The sequence below is a fragment of the Muntiacus reevesi genome, chromosome 2, assembly GCF_963930625.1.
Source record: "Muntiacus reevesi chromosome 2, mMunRee1.1, whole genome shotgun sequence".
NCBI classification, from domain to species: domain Eukaryota; kingdom Metazoa; phylum Chordata; class Mammalia; order Artiodactyla; family Cervidae; genus Muntiacus; species Muntiacus reevesi.
This window is the reverse complement of record NC_089250.1, coordinates 167314664-167334615: the sequence shown is the minus strand read 5'-3', so window position 1 is coordinate 167334615 and position 19952 is coordinate 167314664. Positions and strand designations below refer to the sequence as shown.

The window sequence follows — 19952 nt, the reverse complement described above, 5'->3', positions numbered from 1 at the left end:
ATATATATAGAATCTAGAAAGATGGTACTGAAGAAGTTATTTGCAGGGCAGCAATGGAGAAACAGACATAGAGAATAGACTTATGGACATGGGGAGAGGGGAGGAGAGGGTGAGCTGTATGGAGAGAGTGATGTGGAAACTTACATTACCGTGCGTAAAATAGATAGCCATTGGGAATTTGCTGTGCGTCTCAGGGAACTCAGACAGGGGCTCTGTATCCACCTAGAGGGGCGGGATGGGGAGGGAGGTGGGAGAGAGGTTCCAGAGGGAGGGGACATCTGTATGCCTATAACTGATTCATGCTGAGGTTTGACAGAAAACAACAAAATTCTGTAAAGCAATTATCCTTCAATTAAAAAATAAATTTTAAAAAATTGCAAGGGAAAAAAAAGATGATGGGAAGATGCAGTTTTGAAAGGTGTTATCAGCCAATAGTAACATGTAGGATCTTAATCAAACAATCTGTAAAATAAATTTATAACCCTTATGAAATGATTGGCAATTTTAACAACTACTAAATATTTGATGATATTAAAAGATTACTGTTGATTTTTTTTTAACATATGATAATAGCACTGTGGTTGTGTCCAGAAAAAAAAGAGTCATTATCTTTAAGGAGCTATACAGAAATGTTTGTGAATGAAATGAAGCGATTTCTGAGAATTATTCAGAATAATAAGGGCTGATGTAGTGGATGGGGGTATGGAAGAAATAAAATTATCCATGAATTTGAAATAAAAAAGTCAAGCAGCATGTTTAATAATTGCATGCTGGAAAAAATTTACCTTGCAAGTTTTTCCAAATATGTTGGTCTTAGAAATTTTACCTGTTGTATAAAAATCACAAAATAAGCATTATATTTGCTTAGCTTATTAAAATGTTGTGATCAGGTTTTCTGATTTTCTTCATACTATATTTATATAATAAAGTTATTTACACAGCAGTTTGGCTGAAGGTTTGTGTGGATGGAAGAATCACAAAAATTCATTTATTTATCTGATATCACCTTTGAAATAATGTATGGGCTTGGTCAAAATTTTCTTTCAGGTTTTCCATAACATCTTATGGAAATGAATTTTTTGGCTGAGAAAATAGATGGAAGTGGCTATCTTGATATGAAACCTTTGTTTGTCTTAAAATGCTACCACCAAGACTCCCATTAATGATAAAGAATTCCTCCACACCCTCCCCCATGTGCTTATTTTTCCAAACACAGTGGCCTTGTTTGTAGTAGAAACTCAGCTCTGCCTGCTCCCGGTAATTTCAGCCTCTTTCTGTTGTGGAGCAAAACCCTAGCGTGGATTTTTGCCTGTGTCTCTGCAGCTCCTCTTTTCTGCTAAACACACTAAACCAAAGTCCAATAGAGTTGCTGAGTATTCCAAATGTGAAAAATACATCCAAAATATCCTGCTCTGCTGGTGGGGTAGAAAGGTCCCTCCAGGCTGCCTTGCTCAGCTGAGGACCACAGGAGCCACCCCTGACTCTCTCCCCCTGGCCCCAGAGACACAAAGATTTAATAAACTTCAAAGCTAATTTCACTCCAGGCTCAGCTTTCTGCAGCAGAAATCTCTCGCCCATCAGCCAAGGACCAATTCCTGGCCTCCACTCAGCTGGCAATATGCCTCCTGTCAACATGTTGAATATTTCATAGTGCCTTGGCTTTGTGGGTTTCCCTGCCCTGGTTAGCGGCTGGCTGGGCTCTTAGCTGCTTTAGGAGGAAAGTCTTCACTGTGGGGCAACCTGGGAAGCTACGTCTAGAATCAGCAGAGGGGGAATACCATGCAGGTTAAGAGTGTTTGTTTCCATGGCATTCCAGCTTGAATTTGAATCCCAGATCCTTCATTTAGGGGCTGTGGGTTGGTGGACAAGTAAGTTTACTTCCCCAAACCACAGCTTCTTATGTGCTAAGTGCATTGCATCATACGTGAGTCGTCCTGAGAGTTCAGCGAGAAAGGAAAATGATACACCTGTCACAGTGCACTGGGTCATGGGAAACGTGAGTGAGAGTGTCCTTGTTGTTGTTGTTGCTGAGTCTTCGCAACCCCATGGGCTCGATCCCGCCAGGCTCCTCTGTCCATGGGAGTTCTCAGGCAAGAATACTGGAGTGGGTTGCCATTTCTTTCTCCAGGGGATCTTCCCAGACCAGGGATTGAACTTGAGTCTTCTGCACTGGCAGGTGGATCCTTTACCACGGAGCCCCCAGGGAAGCCCATCAGTGTCCCAGCCCTGCCAAAAAAGAATGTGGCAAATTGGGTGACTTAAACAATCGAAATTTGAGCCCCAGAGGCTCAAAGTTCAAAATCAAGGTGTCAGAAGGGCGGGTTCCTTCTGATGCCGTGAAGGAGACTCCTCTGTTCCAGGCTTCTCTCCCAACTGCTGGTAGTCTGCTGGTACCTTTTTGGCATTCCTTGGCTTGTAGAAGATCACCCCGATCTCTGCCTTCATCTTCACCTAACACTCTCCCTGGGTTAGTGTTAGTGTGTTAGTGTGTTAGTTAGTGAGTTAGTGAGTCAGTGTGTCTGCATTTCACCTCTTCATGAGGACACCCATCATATTGATTAGGGGCCCACCCTAACTGCTTCTGTAAAGACCCTAACTCCGAAGCAGGGTGTATTCAGCGGTCCTGGTGGTTAGAACTTCCTTAGGTAAATCAAGGGGAGGTGTGCTCCTTGTGCTCAGCCGCTCAATCGTGTCCGACTCTTTTGTGTCCCCCCAGTACTGTAAGCCCTCCAGGCTCCTCTGGGATCTCCCAAGCAAGAATACTGGAGTGGGTTGCCATTTCCTTCTCCAGGACTTCTCGACCCAGGGATCAAACCCACATCTCTTAATGTCTCCTGCATTGGCAGGCAAGTTGTTTACCACTAGCACCACCTGGGAAGGGGGAGGGAAGGGACACAATTCAACTCAAGACCACGTCAATTTCAAAAGTTTCAATAATAAATCAAAACCTGGAGCATTGCCACCAGATGAAAGAGACACATTCTCTGCTGGGCCACAGACATTCCTGAGCATCCAGAGAACACTGAGACAGAAAAGTGTCCATTTTTGTCAAGCCAATTCACATGGAAACCTGGAAAGTGGTGGGAAACCCAAGGATCTTCATCTTAAAAGAGAACAACAGCTAATGTAGCTCAGACTAGACAGGCGCTCACCTCCATCAGCCGGAAAGCTTGAGGGGGAGAGAAAGCGGGGCTTCCCTGCAAAAGTCCTGCTCAAACAGCTGCAGGCAGTCGCTGTGTCTATCAAAGATGTTCTGTTTTCAAAAGAGCCAGGTACCAGGCTGAGTTTGGGGAGGGTTGGGTTGCTAGGCAACAGCTTTCTCATTTCCTGGGAAAGCCACAGACCATTGCATTCCCCTTGTGCGAATGTCTCTTCTTTGCTAAAGGTTACCTTTAAAGAACTGATGACAATTTAGAACTTTTTTGGTGGGGTGAGGGGTGGTGGGGGAGGAGAGGGAACGTATGTATGTAATCGGTTCACAAAATCTAAACATAAATCCCTCCTGTTGGAAATGACATGGTGACATTTCCTTTGTTACTTCTTGGCTCTTTTCCGGATTGAGTTGTATGAGCACCAGCGCAGTGTGGCTATTGGTCCTTGGCAGAAGAAGTGGAAGGTAAGGATCTATGGACTGCAGAGTTTAGGTGTGATATCACGTCCTGCTCCTTCTTTATTTTCAAATTTCAAGTGCTGGTGATAAAAAAGCAATTACCTGTTATCTTTTGTTGGAAAGGAAGATAAGTGCCAAACCCACTTACACTTCTCTTTATTTTTATGCCCCTGCATTGCATTTGTTTAATCTCAGGTATCCCTATTCCAGTTTCTGTGGACTCGGCAGGGTAATGGACTTGCCAAATCCAGCCCTTGGAAGCTTTCTGTTTTAGGGGAAGAATGAGAGCTGTGTGATGGAGGACCACAAGCCTCCTTGCTGGCCAGCCTTCCTGCTGCAGAATCTTCGGGGCTACCTTTGACTGGCAGATGTTTTATCAGACTCCAGTCAGGGCTCTGAAAGAGTTCAAGGGCAATCTTGTTCCTATTGTTCAGTCACTCAGTCATATCTGATTTTTTGAGACCCCATGGACTGTAGCATGCCATCTTCACCATCTCCTGGAGCTTGCTCAAACTCACATACATTAAGTCAGTGATGCCATCCAACCATCTCATCTTCTGTCGTTTCCTTCTCCTCCTGCCTTCAATCTTTCCTGGCATCAGAGTCTTTTTTAATGAGTCAGCTCTTCTCATCAGGTGGCCAAAATATTGGAGCTTCAGCTTCAGCATCAGTCCTTCTAATGAATATTCAGGATTGATTTCCTTTAGGATTGACTGGTTAAATCTCCTTGAAGTCCAAGGGACTCTCAAGAGTCTTCTCTAACACCACAGCTCGAAAGCATCAATTCTTCAGCAGTCAGCCTTCTTTATAGTCCAACTCTCACATCCATACATGACTATTAGAAAAACCATAGCCTTAACTATATGGCTGTTTGCTGGCAAAGTATTGTCTGTGCTTTTTAATATGCTGTCTAGGTTGGTCATAGCTTTTTTTCCAAGGAGGAAGCATCTTTTAATTTCGTGGCTGCAGTCACCATCTGTAGTGATTTTGGAGCACAAGAAAATAAATTCTGTCACTGTTTCCATTGTCTCCCCATCTATTTGCCATGAAGTGATGGGACTGGATGCCATGATCTTTGTTTTTTGAATGTCGAGTTTTAAGCCACTTTTTTCACTCTGCTCTTTCACTTTCATCAAGAGGCTCCTTAGTTCCTCTTCACTTTCTGCCATAAGGGTGGTGTCATCTGTATATCTGAGGTTATTGATATTTCTCCCAGCAATCTTGATTCCAGCTTGTGGCTTCATCCAGCCCGACACTTCGCATGATGTACTCTGCATAGAAGTTAAATAAGCAGGGTGACAATACACAGCCTTGATGTACTCCTTTCCTGATTTGGAGCCAGTATGTTGTTCCACGTTCAGTTCTCACTGTTATTTCTTGACCTGCACACAGATTTTTCAGGAGGCAGGTCAGGTGGTCTTGTATTTCCAGCTCTTGAAGAATTCTCCAGTTTGTTGTGAGCCACACAATCGAAGGCTTTAGTGTAGTCAGTGAAGCAGTAGTAGATGTTTTTCTGGAACTCTCTTGCTTTTTCTGTGAGCCAACGGCTGTTGGCAATTTGATCTCTGGTTCCTCTGCCTTTTCTAAATTCAACTTGAACATCTGGACGTTCTCGGTTCACAAACTGTTGAAGCCTTGCCTGGAGAATTTTGAGCATTACTTTGCTAGTGTGTGAGATGAGTGCAATTGTCCAGTAGTTTGAGTATTCTTTGGCATTGCCCTTCTTTGGGATTGGAATGAAAACTGACCTTTTCCAGTTCTGTGGCCAGTGCTGAGTTTTCCATATTTGCTGGCATACTGACTGCAGCACTTTAATAGCATCATCTTTTAGGATTTGAAATAGCTCAGCTGGAATTCTATCACCTCCGCTAGCTTTGTAGTGATGCTTCCTAAGTCCCACGTGACTTTGCACTCCAAGATGTCTGGCTCTAGGTTAGTGATCACACTATCATGGTTATCTGGGTCATTAAGATATTCTATGAATCGTTCGTCTGTGTATTCTTGCCATCTCTTCTTAATATCTTCTTTTTCTGTTAGGTCCATGCCATTTCTGTCCTTTATTGTGCCCATCTTTGCATGAAATATTCCCTTGGGATCTAATTTTCTTGAAGCGATCTCTAGTCTTTCATCTTCTACTGTTTTCCTCTATTTCTTTGCATTGATCACTGCAACAGGCAGTGGGTCTGGTTGTCCCGGACTGAGGACCTGGTTTCTCACGTCAGTACCCACTGGTTCCAGTGCAGGACCACTGCAGAGACCCCTTCCAGAACCAGTGCCATGCAAATGGGGGACTGGTCTGCTTTCTTGGTCCCCATCCTCTGGTAGGATTCTGCTCTGCCTCTTACCTCGGGGCTCCGTAGTGGCAGCTCAGATTGTTCTTGGGGACGAGGAACCCCTGGCAGGGATTTCAGCGGTCACACCAAATGTGGGCCTGAGCTAGCAGGCATTAGAAGTTCAAGGACAGCCATCCTTCACACAGGGGTTTATGGCTTATCACTATTCATCCAGTTCAGTTCAGTTCAGTTGCTCTGTCGTGTCCAACTCTTTGAGACCCCATGGACTGCAGCATGCCAGGCCTCCCTATTCATCACTAACTCCCAGAGTTTACTCAAACTCATGTCTATTGAGTTGGTGATGCCATCCAACCATCTCATCCTCTGTCATCCCCTTCTCCTCCCACCTTCAATCTTTCCCAGCATCAGGGTCTTTTCAAACGAGTCAGCTCTTCGCATCAGATGGCCAAAGTATTGGAGTTTCAGCTTCAACATCAGTCCTTCCAATGAATATCCAGGACTGATTTCCTTTAGGATTGACTGGTTGGATCTCCTTGCAGTCCAAGGGACTCAAGAGTCTTCTCCAACACCACAGTTCAAAAGCATCAGTTCTTCAGCGCTCCGATTCATCCAGTGCTCCCTAATGAAGATGCTCTAAAGGGCCAGTCCTGACTGAGGAAGGTGAAGGAGGAGACTGCGTCTCTGTCACCTGTGAAACAAAAGGTCCTATTTTCTCCACATTTATTTCTAATGGGAAGGTTCAAGACAGATTAAAAAAAAAAAATGAATTTGTAGGAAAAAAAAAAACTATCAAATCAGAATTCCTGCGGCCGTGGGTTTAGATTGTGAACACTTTTCTGTGTTTCCTTTCCATCCCGGCAATTCATAGAAGGCACTTGATTGAGAGAGATGTGAGCACACTTTGTGTTTTACGTCTTGTAGCAGGATGCTATTAAGACGATGCTGATAGGGGATTTGGGGATCTGTTTACAAATCTCCTGGGACCAAAATGAAAACAGGTGGCTTTTCAGGGGTGGGATCTCAGACGCCCTGAGCAAGCCCCCTGGGTATCATTTCCTTCTCAGCGAGACAGAAGTGGCCTGTTTCTGCTCCTGGGGGGTTAAGGGGCTTGGGGAGGGGGAGATGCCAAAGGGGTGGCCGTGACTTCCACAGAGACTCACTGAGGCACAGCCACACACAGACCCCTGGGTGTGCAGGCCATGCTGTCTTCCCACGGGCGATGCAAGGTGAACAGGAGCTGTCCGAAAGTTTCCAGGCCTGCCAATTGCTCCCCATTTCTGTCAGTCAGCTGGGGGGTGGGAGCAGAGTGAAAATAGCAACAAACACACAAACCTGGAATTCCTTCTAGAAATCTCTATATTCTTATTAGAAAAATGAAAGTCCTGTGCACCCAGTGGCACTGTTATCTCTTCTCCCTTTGGGAGTGAACAAGAGCTGTAGGGAAGTTGTTTCTGTAGATGTCATGGAAAAGCTGGCTCTGTCTACTGAGCCTTGGTGATGACACCAGCGATATTCCCACGAAACGAGGGACCGGGTATCCCAAACATGGCAATAGCTTCTGTTTAGCAGCACACCTTCGAGCCAGATCCAGAGGACTGAGAGATTTGGAAGCAAAAATGCCCAGTTACAATGTTAAGATCAGGCATGGTGGAGAATGGAGAATGGCAGAGGTGACGCCAAAGAAAATGAGCCGGCAGAGACAGCATGCCCAGAAATTCTCAAGGGACAAACCAGTGTAGTTAGGGCACAAGAGGTGGGCGTGCTGAGGTCTATGTTGGAAGCACAGAATGTGAACTGCCAGACCGACTTGGGTTTGCCCAGGCAGGTGGCCCCCAACGTCTCAGGGGTGGGCTCGGTGGGACAGGACTTGCATCCAGGGTGCACAAAGCAGGTGTTCTCTGGGGAGGCTGATCTCGTGGGGTCAGAGAAGAGTCCTCAGCAGGAGGGCGTCACTGTGGCTGGAGCCACAGTGGGGGAGGGGAGGGAGAAGGCAGGCACCTCCTGTTCACAGGGCATCACTGTATTGGGTTGGCCAAAAAGTTTGCGTGGGTTTTCCCATAAAATGGTATGCAAAAGCCCAAACAAACTTCTTGGCCAACCCCATATTTTTCTCCTTCCTCCTCTTTATACGGAGATACCTCCTGGGTAGCCCCAGCTCTGACAAGCATCCTGACCGCAGGAGGTGCCACATGGACACTGTGGAGCGGACTCACCCCTGGGGAACCAGCACAAGTCACTCAGCCCAGTTCAGCGAACGTGCTGTCATCTCTCACATCGATGGGCAGCTGCTGCTTCTTGGCTTCGGCTCTGTGCCAGGCGCTTTTGCTGAGAGCTTCTCGGGCAGGAAGCAATTCCATTAATTCTCACTTCACAGTTGGGAAACGGGCTCTGAGAGGTTAACTTTGCTAAAGGCAAAGTTGGGGTCAGGTCCTCCAGTGTCAGAGTTCATTCCTCACTGCTTTATCTCCCAAAGCAGAAGACTGGGGGTGGGGTGGATACAAAGATGGAGACTTTTGCCCCCAGGAAGTTACAGGGCACTGATGAGTACACGTGTGTGGAAAAGTGCCCTGAGAACACAGGGGAACAACTGATTTGTTTTTTCCTGGGGGCAAAAGCTTCTAGAGGGAAATAGTTTGAACTGAGACTTCAATGATAGGACAGATTTCCACTGAGTTGAAAGGGGCTTGCTTCTGTGTTTAGAGAACTTGGGGAAGATATTAGCATCTTGTATCTGTGTGTTATGGTTAGGAAGAGATTTAAGCACAAGCATATGTGAATACTACCTGTGAAGGCGAGAGAGGATCCCAGAACGCCACCGTCAGGAACACTGCTGGGTTTATGTGGGGCTTAGCAGTACAGGAGCAAGTTATTTTTTTAAGAACACTCACTTTGTGCTCACTCTGCGTCTAAGTCCCGACTCCGCTCATTGTGGTTCATCTGGGGTGATCCTGCCTTGATCAAGCCCAGTGAAGGATCCAGGCTGAAGGTCAGAGAGCATGAGGGGACTGTGTTCTCTGAGTTCCTGGGGCCAAGGCAGTGCTAGGATTGAGACACAGCTCAGTGATGATGTCACTGGGAGAGCCTCAGAGTCCAGGATCCAAGGTCTCTTGGAAAGTGATGCTGGTGAGGAGGCATCAATGCACCTCCTGTGCTTCAGGATCACGCAAGAGGATCATCGTAACCTCCCCCGCCAGAGGCACAGAGAGCCTTAGAGACACGGATGCTGGGATGGAGTGACAACACAATGACTATTTGTGTCTGTCTCAAAATTGTTTCTTGACTGATTTCGTTGAGTCTCTCTTTCCCACAAACCAACTTTTTATTATTCTTTTTTTTCCGCTGCATTGATTTCTACTCTTATTTTAACTTGCTTTCTGTCATCTGTATTAACTGTGTACCTGTAGTTTACCTTATTTTCACTGCTGGATAGTTGATTATCTCACAATTTATTTATAAATTGTCCTGTCAAAGAACATTTTGGCTGGATAGGAGGGGAGTTTGGGGGGAATGGATACGTGTCTCGTAGGGCCGAGTCCCTTTGCTCTGCACCTGAAACTATCACAACATTGCCAGTCGGCTGTGTGTGCGTGTGTGCTGGATCACTTCGGTGGTGTCCAACTTTTTGTGACCCTAAGGACCGTGGCCCAGCAGGCTCCCTGCCCATGGGATTCTCCAGGCGAAAATGCTGGGGTGGGTTGCCATTTCCTCCACGGGATCTTCCCGAGCCAGGGGTCAAACCCACCCTCTTTTATCTCCTGCATTGGCAGGTGGATTCTTCACCACTAGTGCCACCTGGGAAGCCCCTAATGGGCTATACTCCAAAATACAGTAAAAAGCTAAAAAAATAAAATAAAATAAAACCTATCACAGTATCTGGCAAATGCCTCTATTGTCATCTAGGCATTTCAGAAACTCCCACAGTAAGCTGGGAATCAACAACTGGATTATGCTAGAGGTCTCACTTCCCAGGTGGTGGGAATGTTCTTTAAAGGATTTGAGAGTCTAACCTGCATGATGAGGTTAGAATTGCCAAACCCTTCTTGCAGATGAGCAAACCAAGAGAAAAGGTCATTAGCTCATTAGTTGACCCTGCTAGTCCATGGGCTTCCCTGATAGCCCAGTTGATAAAGAATCTGCCTGCAATGCAGGAGACCCCAGTTTGATTCCTGGGTCAGGAAGATCCGCTGGAGAAGGAATAGGCTACCCACTCCAGTATTCTTGGGCTTCCCATGTGGCTCAGCTGGTAAAGAATCCACCTGCAAGGTGGGAGACCTGGGTTCGATCCCTGGAGAAGGGAAAGGCTACCCACTCCAGCATTCTGGCTGGAGAATTCCATGGCAGGGGAGCCTGCTGGGCTATGGTCCCTGGGGTCGCAGTCGGGCACGACTCTGCGACTTTCACTTTTAGTCCACGGTAGAGCTGGCTCTGAGTGCAGGTCGGCTCCCTGTTTTTCCACTGTAGAACTGCTGACCTCTGATCTCAGCACCATTTCCCATTATTCCTCAACCTCATTCCTCTCAGTGGGTTTTGCTCCCAGTCTGCAGAAGAGTTCTCCAGGCCGGCAGTTTCACTTTTCATTCAAATTCATGTTCAGCCCCACCCCGTCCCACTGAGCTTGCTTTTCAAGCCACAGGAGCTGCTCTGCTCGCTTTTTCTTCCCGGGCATCTTTTACTCCTTTATCCTATTTTTGGTTATAATACGCTGTCTGTACGCTTCTAAGTTCCTCCCCTAGACTGGTAAGTGTGTGTTACCCCTTTGGCGTGGGCAAAGTGCTGAAGTGCTAAAGCTCGGTGTTCGCACCTCTTTCCACATTCTCGAGCCCCTGCTGGTGGCTTCTCCCCTATCCGGTGTCTGTGCAAGTACAGAGGAAAGGCCTTGCTGGGGCACGGGAGACCTGTAATTAATGACGCTAATGCCGCGTCTCTCTCTAAAGTTCAAGTTCATTAGTGAAACTTCCTTTATCTTGTCACTCTAGCTTCTGATGAGCCTGTACTTATTTTGCAATTAAGAGTAAAAACGTTGAATTATAATAATAACAGCATCGTTAGCTTCTGCTGGAACGATAAGCTGCATATAATCTCCACAAAGACAGAGATTTTCCATTTTGCTTGCTGCTGTGACTTTGGAGTCTAGACCAGTACCTCGCCCATACTGATGCTATAAACATATTCACTGGATACAAAAGGAGATGAAGTTTGGCTGGGTACTTTCCAGGTGACAAGTCACGTGCGGAGCGCTTTCAGTGCGTCTCCTCTCCTGGATCTCCTATCAGTCCGGTGAGCTGATACCATGATCCCTGTTTGGTAGAAGGGAAAGCTGTGTCAGAAGTTAGCTGAATCATCTAAGTTGCAAACGTCATAAGTGTTCAAGCTAGATCCAAGCCCATGTCTGTGGGACACCAAGAACATTCTCTTAAGCCTTCATGCATTAATGCTACCATGACTGAAGGTACGTAGAAACAAGATGTTGCCTTGGGAGAGGGGGTTGTGGTTCTGAGAATCACTGTTGTCCTTTCATTCCTTTGGAGGGAAGGGGCATAGGAAGTTTTATAACCCTCTTTTTCCTAGAGCTGCTTTTATAGCAGCTTTTTATAAGACAAATAATGCAATTTAGAATTTGAGCCAAGTTGCTGAGTAGATATTTCTGCAAAGAAGATATACAAATGGGAAGTAAGCACATGAAAAGATGCATAACATTATCAGTCATTAGGGAAATGCAGATGGAACCCACAATCAGATGCCATGGAGACTACAATTTAAACAATGAATAATAACAAGTGTTGACAAAGATGGGGAAAATGGAGTCTTACTACTTTGCTAGTGAGGATGTAAAGTGGTGAAGCCACTTTGAAAAACAGGGTGAGGTTTCCTCAAAAAGTTAAACATGGAGTTACCATATGACCTGCAATTCCACCCTTAGGTATATCCCCATGAGAAAGAAAAACTGTGTCTACATAAAGCCTTGTATACAAATGTTCATGGTAGCATTGATTATTATTACCAAAAAGTAAAAGTTGCTCAGTCGTGTCTGACTCTTTGCAACCCTGTAGAGTATACAGTCCATGGATTCTCCAGGCCAGAATACTGGAGTGGGTAGCCTTTCCCTTCTCCAGGGGATCTTCCTAACCTAGAGATCAAACCCAGGTCTCCCACATGGCAGGTGGATTTTTACCAACTGAGCTATCAGGGAATCAAAATAGAAACCATCTAAATGCTCATCAGTTAATGAACAGATACTCAATATGTGCTCAAATGGATGAACATGGATACAAAATGAACACTATTCAGCCATGGAAAGGAATGAAACTCTGACACAACCTGGATGAACCTTGGATTCATGTTACTCAGTGAAATACATTGTGGGGGTTGTTCATTTGGCAAGTCATGTCCGACTCTCACGACCCCATGGACTGCAGCACGCCAGGCTTCCCTGTCCTTCACCATCTCCCGAAGTTTGCCCAAGTTCATGTCCATTGAATCGGTAATGTCATATAACCATCTCATCCTGTCACCCTCTTCTCCTGCTGCCTTCCATCTTTAAGCCAGATACAAAAGCCCACATATTTATGATTTCGTTCATATGAAATATCTAAAATAGTCAAACCCAGAAAACATATATTAGTGGTTTCCAGGGATGGGAAGTATGGGTACGGGGCTTCTTTGAGGGATGAAGAAAATGTTCTGGAATTAGACCATGGTGATGTTTACACAACTTTGTGAATATACAGAAACCATTGAATTTTAAGTTCTATGGTATGTTTGTTATATTTTTTAAAGAATCAGCCACAAGGAGACAGCAGCTCAGCTCAGCTAGATGGGGTGTGGCTAGAAGACAGCCTGACTGACAGTCAGTGATCTGGAGTCCTGGCCTTGACTGAGCAAGTCTGGTTCGGCCACTTCCCAGCCAGGAGCTTCTCTGACAAACCCTGCCCCCCTCTGAGCCTCTGCTTCCTTTTGTTGTAAGGTGGCAGGTGAGGACAAACCTATACAGATAAGGGGACAGTTTCCCTTGTTCTCGCTGAAGTTTGTGATTTGTTGCAGCAGAAGGGACTATTAGGGAAAACAGAGTGCTTGGATCTTTCTGCCATTCAACAATAGCAACTCAAAAGTCACAGCTGGTGAGAACAGCCACCTGATTCTAACTGTCCAGCATGGGGGATGAGCTGCTGGAGAATTCTGTACAGAGGCCGCTTTGACTTTGCAGGTAGGAAGACAGGATGATGGCAGTAGGCATGAACATCTCTGAGCCTGGGTTTTTCCTTGGATGCTGGGTTTTCTGATCTGAGTTGGTGGCTGCATCTCTTCCCATACCCACGATATACAGTGTGGTTCTTACAATGAGAAATTTATGACTTGGAGCTTTCAGACACCACACTGATTTCATTTGTGCAGCTCGTGGCAGAACCTGTAATCACCTCTGTGGGCTCCAGACAGGCTCTGGCCAACGTAGCCAAGAGGAGGGGACGTGAGAGGCCCCACTGCCCAGCAAACAAGAACCATGTCGCTCCTCCTGACAGAGAGGAAGTCCAGGCTGACGTCTTGTGAAAATATTTCTGTGGCTTGTTTACGGAATGAACCCTGAGCGGACAGTTTCTCCTGCTCTCTATAGAGCGTTTGGCTTTGTAGCTGGGCCAGATGCGGCTCCGGGTTCTTTCTCAGGAGATTCCAATGACGTCCTGTTTTTCTTCTTTATGTATTAGTTGTCACCTAGCCGTGGACTAGGTACACAGTCCACCCTGCTCATCCTGCAGCAAGCTGCCTAGGTAATGAACCCGGTGATCAGGGCCCTGCAGCAGCCTGGATCTCAACCAGGGGAAGCTGGCAGAGGGGCAGAACCGGTCCCTTCTGAAATCAAACCACTGCATGACGTTCAATGCCAGGCAGTGATGACCCTGCTTCAGTGAGCCTGACGCTCCTTGAAGAAGAGAGGGTGTCACGAAGCCACATTTAAGTTTACGGAAGAAGCAAGTTCATGGTGATGCCACTCACACACTCCATCCCTCAAACCTCCCCAGTACCTCTCGGCCCGGCCGTCGTGGACAAGACCCCTGGCAGAACCAGATGGTGTCCCGGAGGCCACCCAGGCCCCTGCACATTCCTCATGTCACAGACGGGAGGCTAAGTCTGGAGATGCTCTGACCGGCTCAAGTCACCGCTGAATGGCAGCTGGGACCTGAGCCCTGAGTCTCAGCTGCTTGTCTGGACTCTGCCTGCTGAACCATGCTGGGTTGGGGCCAAAGAAAGGAGGAAAAATCCTCCTCTTTCCACCTCTCCCACTGCTCCTTCTTGCTGCCCACCCCCACACCCTCTGCTTAGGGGAGGCTGTGTGTCCCTGAGAAGGCCAGCTGACCCCTCACCCCCCTGCCTAGGCTCTGTTCTTCTGTCACCTGGGCTGTCTTCAGCTCACAGAGTCAGAAGCAGGTAGGGGATGATGGTTGTGGTGATGATGGCACTTTCTTTCCCTTTCAGGTTGGAGCCCAAGTTGAGCTTGTCTGGGTTAGGTTACAAGACAGAGACCACCTGTGTTTAACCACTTCCCGGTGTTGATGGCTTAAAGTGAGACCCACTCCGTCTCCGCCGCCCCCGCCCCTGCACAAGGGTAGGAAGGTAGGAAAGTGAAGTCGCTCAGTCGTGTCCAACTCTTTGCAGCCCCGTGGACTGTAGCCTACCAGGCTTCTCCGTCCATGGGATTTTCCAGGCAAGAGCACTGGAGTGGGTTGCCTTTTCCTTCTCCAGGGGATCTTCCCGACCCAGGGATCAAACCCAGGCTTCCCACATTGCAGGCAAACGCTTTACCCTCTGAGCCACCAGGGAAGGTAGGAAGATGACTACTAAACTCATCTGTCCAAGTGACTAGCTCTTTGCCCTTCTTCCCCATCACAAAAGCTCTCTAATGTTTTCTAAGAACCACTTAGGTAATAAAACCAAGGCAGGACCGCAGAGTGAAAGGCAGAAGACAGTCTGCAGCAAGACCTGAAAGCAGGGTATGGAAGCGGTATTTGTAGGGTCATGTTCACAGCAGCGTTACTCACAGTGGCCTAAAGGTGTAAGCAACCCAAGGGCCCACTGACAGATGAACAGATATTCAAACAAGTATGGTCCATCCATACAATGGAATATCATTCACCTTTTAAAAGGAGATTCTGACACATGAGACGACATGGATGTACTTTGAAGACATCGGGTTGGGTAAAATAAGGCAGTGACAACAGGACAGTCACTGGAGAATTCCACTTACATGAGGTCCCTGTGATAGTCAAACTTATGGAGAGAGAAAATAGAATGGCAGTGGTCCCAGGCTGGGGGAGGGGCAAATGGTTAGGTTTCAAGTGGACAGAGTTCTGGTTCGGGATGATGAAGAAGTTCTCTGGATGGATGAGGGTGATGGTTGCCCAACACGGTATAGATGGATGTGCTTACTGCCACAGAACTGGACACTCAAAAATGGCTAGGATGGTAGATTTAATGTTCTTTTGTGTGTTTTACCACTATTAAGTGGGGGAGGGGGAAGCCCATAAGGGGAAATCCACCGTGCACTGGTCTCGTTATGCATCTTATTCCTTTTTCAGACTCTGCGGTCTTTAAAGACAGGGTCTCCTATGCTCAGCCCAGCACCTGAGTCAGGTCTTCAAAGACATCAGATTCCCAGTAACTGTTGACTGAACTGGGGCTGTGGCGCCCTCCCACCAAGGCCCACTCCCGAGCAGAGCCTCCGGGGTTAGGAGGCTGGCGCATGCGCACAAGCATATTTGGGTGTATGGTCCCGCATGCAGTGGTCTTACCGGGTCCTCCAGGGAAGACCCCACTCCCACCGCACCAAATGCTGACCCTGGAGCCAAGCCCTGACACCAAGGGGCAGAGGCCTGGTTCCTCCAGTTCCAGGTGTCTTGGAAATCAGCTCGAGCCAGAGTAGCTACAAAATTAGTGGGCAGGTTTTTACTCATTATTAGACAAGTCTGTATTATGCTCCATCATCTTCTGGGAGAGATGAAAATTACATAAAACTGTGACTAATACCACTGCATTTTTTGATGGAGGCCGTTGTTGGCAGGCAGAGTGCCGGGCTGGTGAAAACCTTTCTTTTCATGGTTCCCCACCCTTCAGTTTGCTCCCTTAACTGAGGAGCAAACAGCCTTAGAATGTGGGAGGGCCAGGTGTCACCTAGTCCTGATGTCCAGAGCCAGCATGTTCTTTCCCCTTTCTCAAGCTTCATGAAAGAGGTTATCAGATCCTACAGACTAGGTCCCATTTCTACCTTTTCTGTGTGTACAACGATCATTCATATTGCAAAGTCTCAGCTTGAGGCTTATTGGATTGGGTGATGCTTGGCAGGTTACTTCAAGGAGGCACAACTTTCTCATCTGTAAAATGGGGGAAATAATTGTGCTTTTCTCCAAAGGTCATTCTGAGTGTTAAAGGAGATAACCTTTGTATCCAGTATCTGTCTTGCCTTGATTGCACAATAAATTTCAGCCTTTATGATGTAATGGTGACATTGAAATTAAAAGACCCTTGCTTCTTGGAAGGAAAGCTATGACAAACCTAGACAGTGAATTAAAAAGCAGAGACATCACTTGGCTGACAAAGGTTCATCTAGTCAAAGCTATGGTTTTTCCAGCAGTCATGGATGGATTGTGAGAGTTGGACCACAGAGAAGGCAGAGCCCCGAAGAATTGATGCTTTTGAATTGATGCTGGATAATACTTGAGAGGCCCTTGGACAGCAAGGAGATCAAACCAGTCAATCCTAAAGGAAATCAACCCTGAATATTCATTGGAAAGATTGATACTGAAGCTGAAGCTCCAATACTTTGCCCACCTGGTGTGAAAAACCAATTCATTAGAAAAGACCCCGATGCTGGCAAAGATTGAAGACAAAAGGGGAAGAGGGCGGCAGAGAATCAGATGGTTGGATGGCATCACTGGCTCAATGGGCATGAGTTTGAGCAAACTCTGGGAGATAGTGAAGGACAGGGAAGCCTGGCATGCTGCAGTCCATGGAGTTGCAAAGAGTCAGACATGACTTAGTGATTGAAGAACTATAACAAGTGACATTGACCTGACTCAAAGTACCTTGGGGTTGTCCAGTGAATTTTACACTGTCCTGATGTTTATGAACCAACTTACAAAGGTGCTGTCCATTTATCTAATGATCCATACTAACAGTGCCTTATCCCAGAGCTTAAAACCACTCTCTGTATGAAACAGTGTACTTCATTTGAAAGGCAATGAGTTATGCAATTTATCATGTTCCCCTCTTTGGCCTTGGCTGCTGCAAACTCACCCTTGGTTTGTGGTTCTTCTGTGCCAGGGTCATCTTTAGCCTAGGCTTTATGGTCCGATGAGTTCTCCAGTTCATTACTTGCGTCTTTATCAGTTTTGCTGGCTTTTATTCGCATTGTTAATTATAGGCCACCTCAAACATGATTTGGTATAAATTATAAAACAATATTCATTATAATTTAGTGTCAAAGGTGCTTTGTTAAATTGTTGGAATTGATCATTCCTGTAATAGCTTGCATGGTACACAGACTGCCCTGTTGCCCAATTTTCTAGATAAACCACTTTTCAAAAATTGGTGACACATATTACAAGTAGGGTAAACAAATTAACATTGTGATGCTATCTGAATGTACTTTAATAGTGAGGGAACATATCTACAGTAAAAAATGCTGCCTGGCAAGAGAACTAGCATCATCAAAACAAGGTAAAAAATTAAAAAGTAATGAGAAGTTGAGGGGAAATGTGTATCTGAATGTAGGCAGTAGATAAAATCGTTCTTTGTCTCACATCTAACAGTGCTCTGCAGAAAACTTAATGGTTGCACAAACTTTTTTTTTAAACTTGCCAGCAAAGTCTCAGATATAAATGTCAAAGTGATGATTGCTGTTCCTTCTCAGGAGAAATAGCCCAGGGTGGACTCCTCACCCTCTCCCCAGTTGCCGTGGAAACATTCTGGTGACTTCATCATAGGTAGAGTGTTTGGAGATTCTTCAGCCCACCGCGGAAGGTGGGAGTCTAACTCATTCCGAGAGGAGTTACGGATGTGAACTGTGGCCAATTTTTCTTCCCTTTAGTTCAGTGCATCCTTGCCATTAACAGACATTTGAATCTAAGTAAAATGTCTTTGAAACATCAGTGGAATATGATCAAGCTGTCTGAGGAAGGTATGTTCTGATTTTCTCCCATAGATATAACACCTATCGAAATGCAAAATGATTTATTCGTTCAGCCAACAATTGGTGAAGGTCTTCAGTTGGCAGGCACTGAGCTGGGCATGGGAGGGAAGTTGATGATGAGGTGCCCTCTAAAGGCCTCCACCAACTTGAGGGGACAAACCCACGCCCAGACGATTACAGGGCAGGGTAGTGAGAACTCACAGTGACGGCGCCCTGTTGGGGGCATCGCCCTGGGTTAGATTGTGTCTCTCTGAAGTTGTGCTCAAGCCCTAACCTGTGAATGGACTGGGTTTGGAAACGAGGTCTTTGCTGATGTAGTCAGGATGAGGTCATACTGGTTTGGAGTGAGCCTGCCTTCCAGTGACTGAGGCCCTTGTAATAAAAGAGAGTTTGGAGACATAGAGACAAAGGGAGGATGGCCACATGGGGATGCAGGCAGATGAGTGATGCTGCCACAAGCCGAGGAATGCCAGGGGTTGCCAGCAGCCACTGGAAGCAAGAAGCGTCAAGGAAGGATGCTCCCTGCACCCTTCAGAGGGAGCACGGCCCTGCCAACAGCTTGGTGTCAGACGTCTGGCCTCCAGTCCCATGAGAAAATAAATTCCTGCTGTTGTAACTGCCCCTTTGTGCTCATTTGTTGTGGAAGCTCTAGGAAAGGAACACAGGCAGCTGCACGGATTGGCAGGCGTGTGTGGTGGGGGCAGACCTAGGAGCCCTGCTGAGCGGAGCTGACCCTGAGCTGTGCAGAGGGCGAGGGCCTAGCCCTCTGGGAGAGCTGGGCAGGAGGCAGCCAAGGCCAAGGTCACAGAGACGTTGAAGCAGCCACATCCAGGAAGGAGAAGGGGCTCATTTTAAGGATTTCTATCTTGGGACTCTATTTTTGAAAAGAAATTTTTTTTTTGAAACTTGGAGAGATTTTATTAGTTACATTCATGGAAATAACAGATTTTTTTTAACTTCAAAATCTTTGGATTATTTATTTTTTAGAATTTATTTTATAGAAGTATAATTGATTTATAATGTTGTGATAGCTTCTGCTGTACACCAAAATGATTCAGTTTAACATATACATGCATTCTTTCCTATTATGATTGATCACAGGATATTGAATATAGTTCCATGTACTATACAGTGGGACCTTGTTGTTTTCTATCCATTCTCTATATACTAGCTTGTATCTGCTAATCCCAAACTCCCGATCCATTGCTTTCCCACCCTCCCGCTGGCAAACACAAGTCTGTTCTTTATGTCTGTGAGTCCGTTTCTGTTTGGAAGGTATATTCATTTGCATTGTATTTTAAATTAAGGGATATCTTATGATATTTGTCTTTCTCTGCCTGATTTACTTCACTTAGTATGATCATCCCTAGGTCCATCCATGTTGCTGCAAATGGCATTATTTCTTTCTTTTTCATAGCCGAGTAATATTCCACTGTGTATATGTGCCACATCTTGGTCCATTCTTCTGTCAAGGGACGTTTAGCTGCTTCCATGTCTTGGCTATTGTGACTCGTGCTGCTGTGAACATAGGGGTGCGTGTATCTTCTTGAATTAGAGTTTTGTCTGGATATGTGGCCGTATCCTGGTCTCCGTGAGCCCCCAGCACTGTCTGCACGTGGGCTCAGCTTGTCATGTGTATGTTTCCCAGGTTCCGTTCTGAGGGGAAACGCATCCGTTTCATTAGAGTTCTCAAAGGAGTGTGTGATCTTTGCAAGGTCACACACTGGCAACGTCAAGGGGATTTGGGAACCTGACGGGAGGCGAGGCTGGAAGGGTCACCCCTTGATTGTGACCTTGCCGAGACCCGGCAGCTCAGGCAAGATTAAGCTGCTGGGATGAGGCAGACAGTCTTTCAGGAGACAAATCAGGA

At 46.3% G+C, this 19952-nt stretch overlaps 1 protein-coding gene across 3 annotated transcripts in view; it reads left to right on the top strand.

Annotated features, from left to right (window-relative positions):
* Positions 1–19952, top strand: part of C2H10orf90 (chromosome 2 C10orf90 homolog) — a 246237-nt gene that overhangs the window by 132855 nt on the left and 93430 nt on the right. The window contains exon 1 of one of the 3 annotated variants that reach the window (XM_065920156.1): positions 18049–18070. The exons of the other annotated variants lie outside the window; for them this stretch is intronic. Within the exon in view, the coding sequence (XP_065776228.1) occupies positions 18049–18070 (22 nt within the window). Of the gene's footprint in view, positions 1–18048; positions 18071–19952 lie in introns of those variants that run through there. 3 annotated transcript variants of the gene reach the window in all.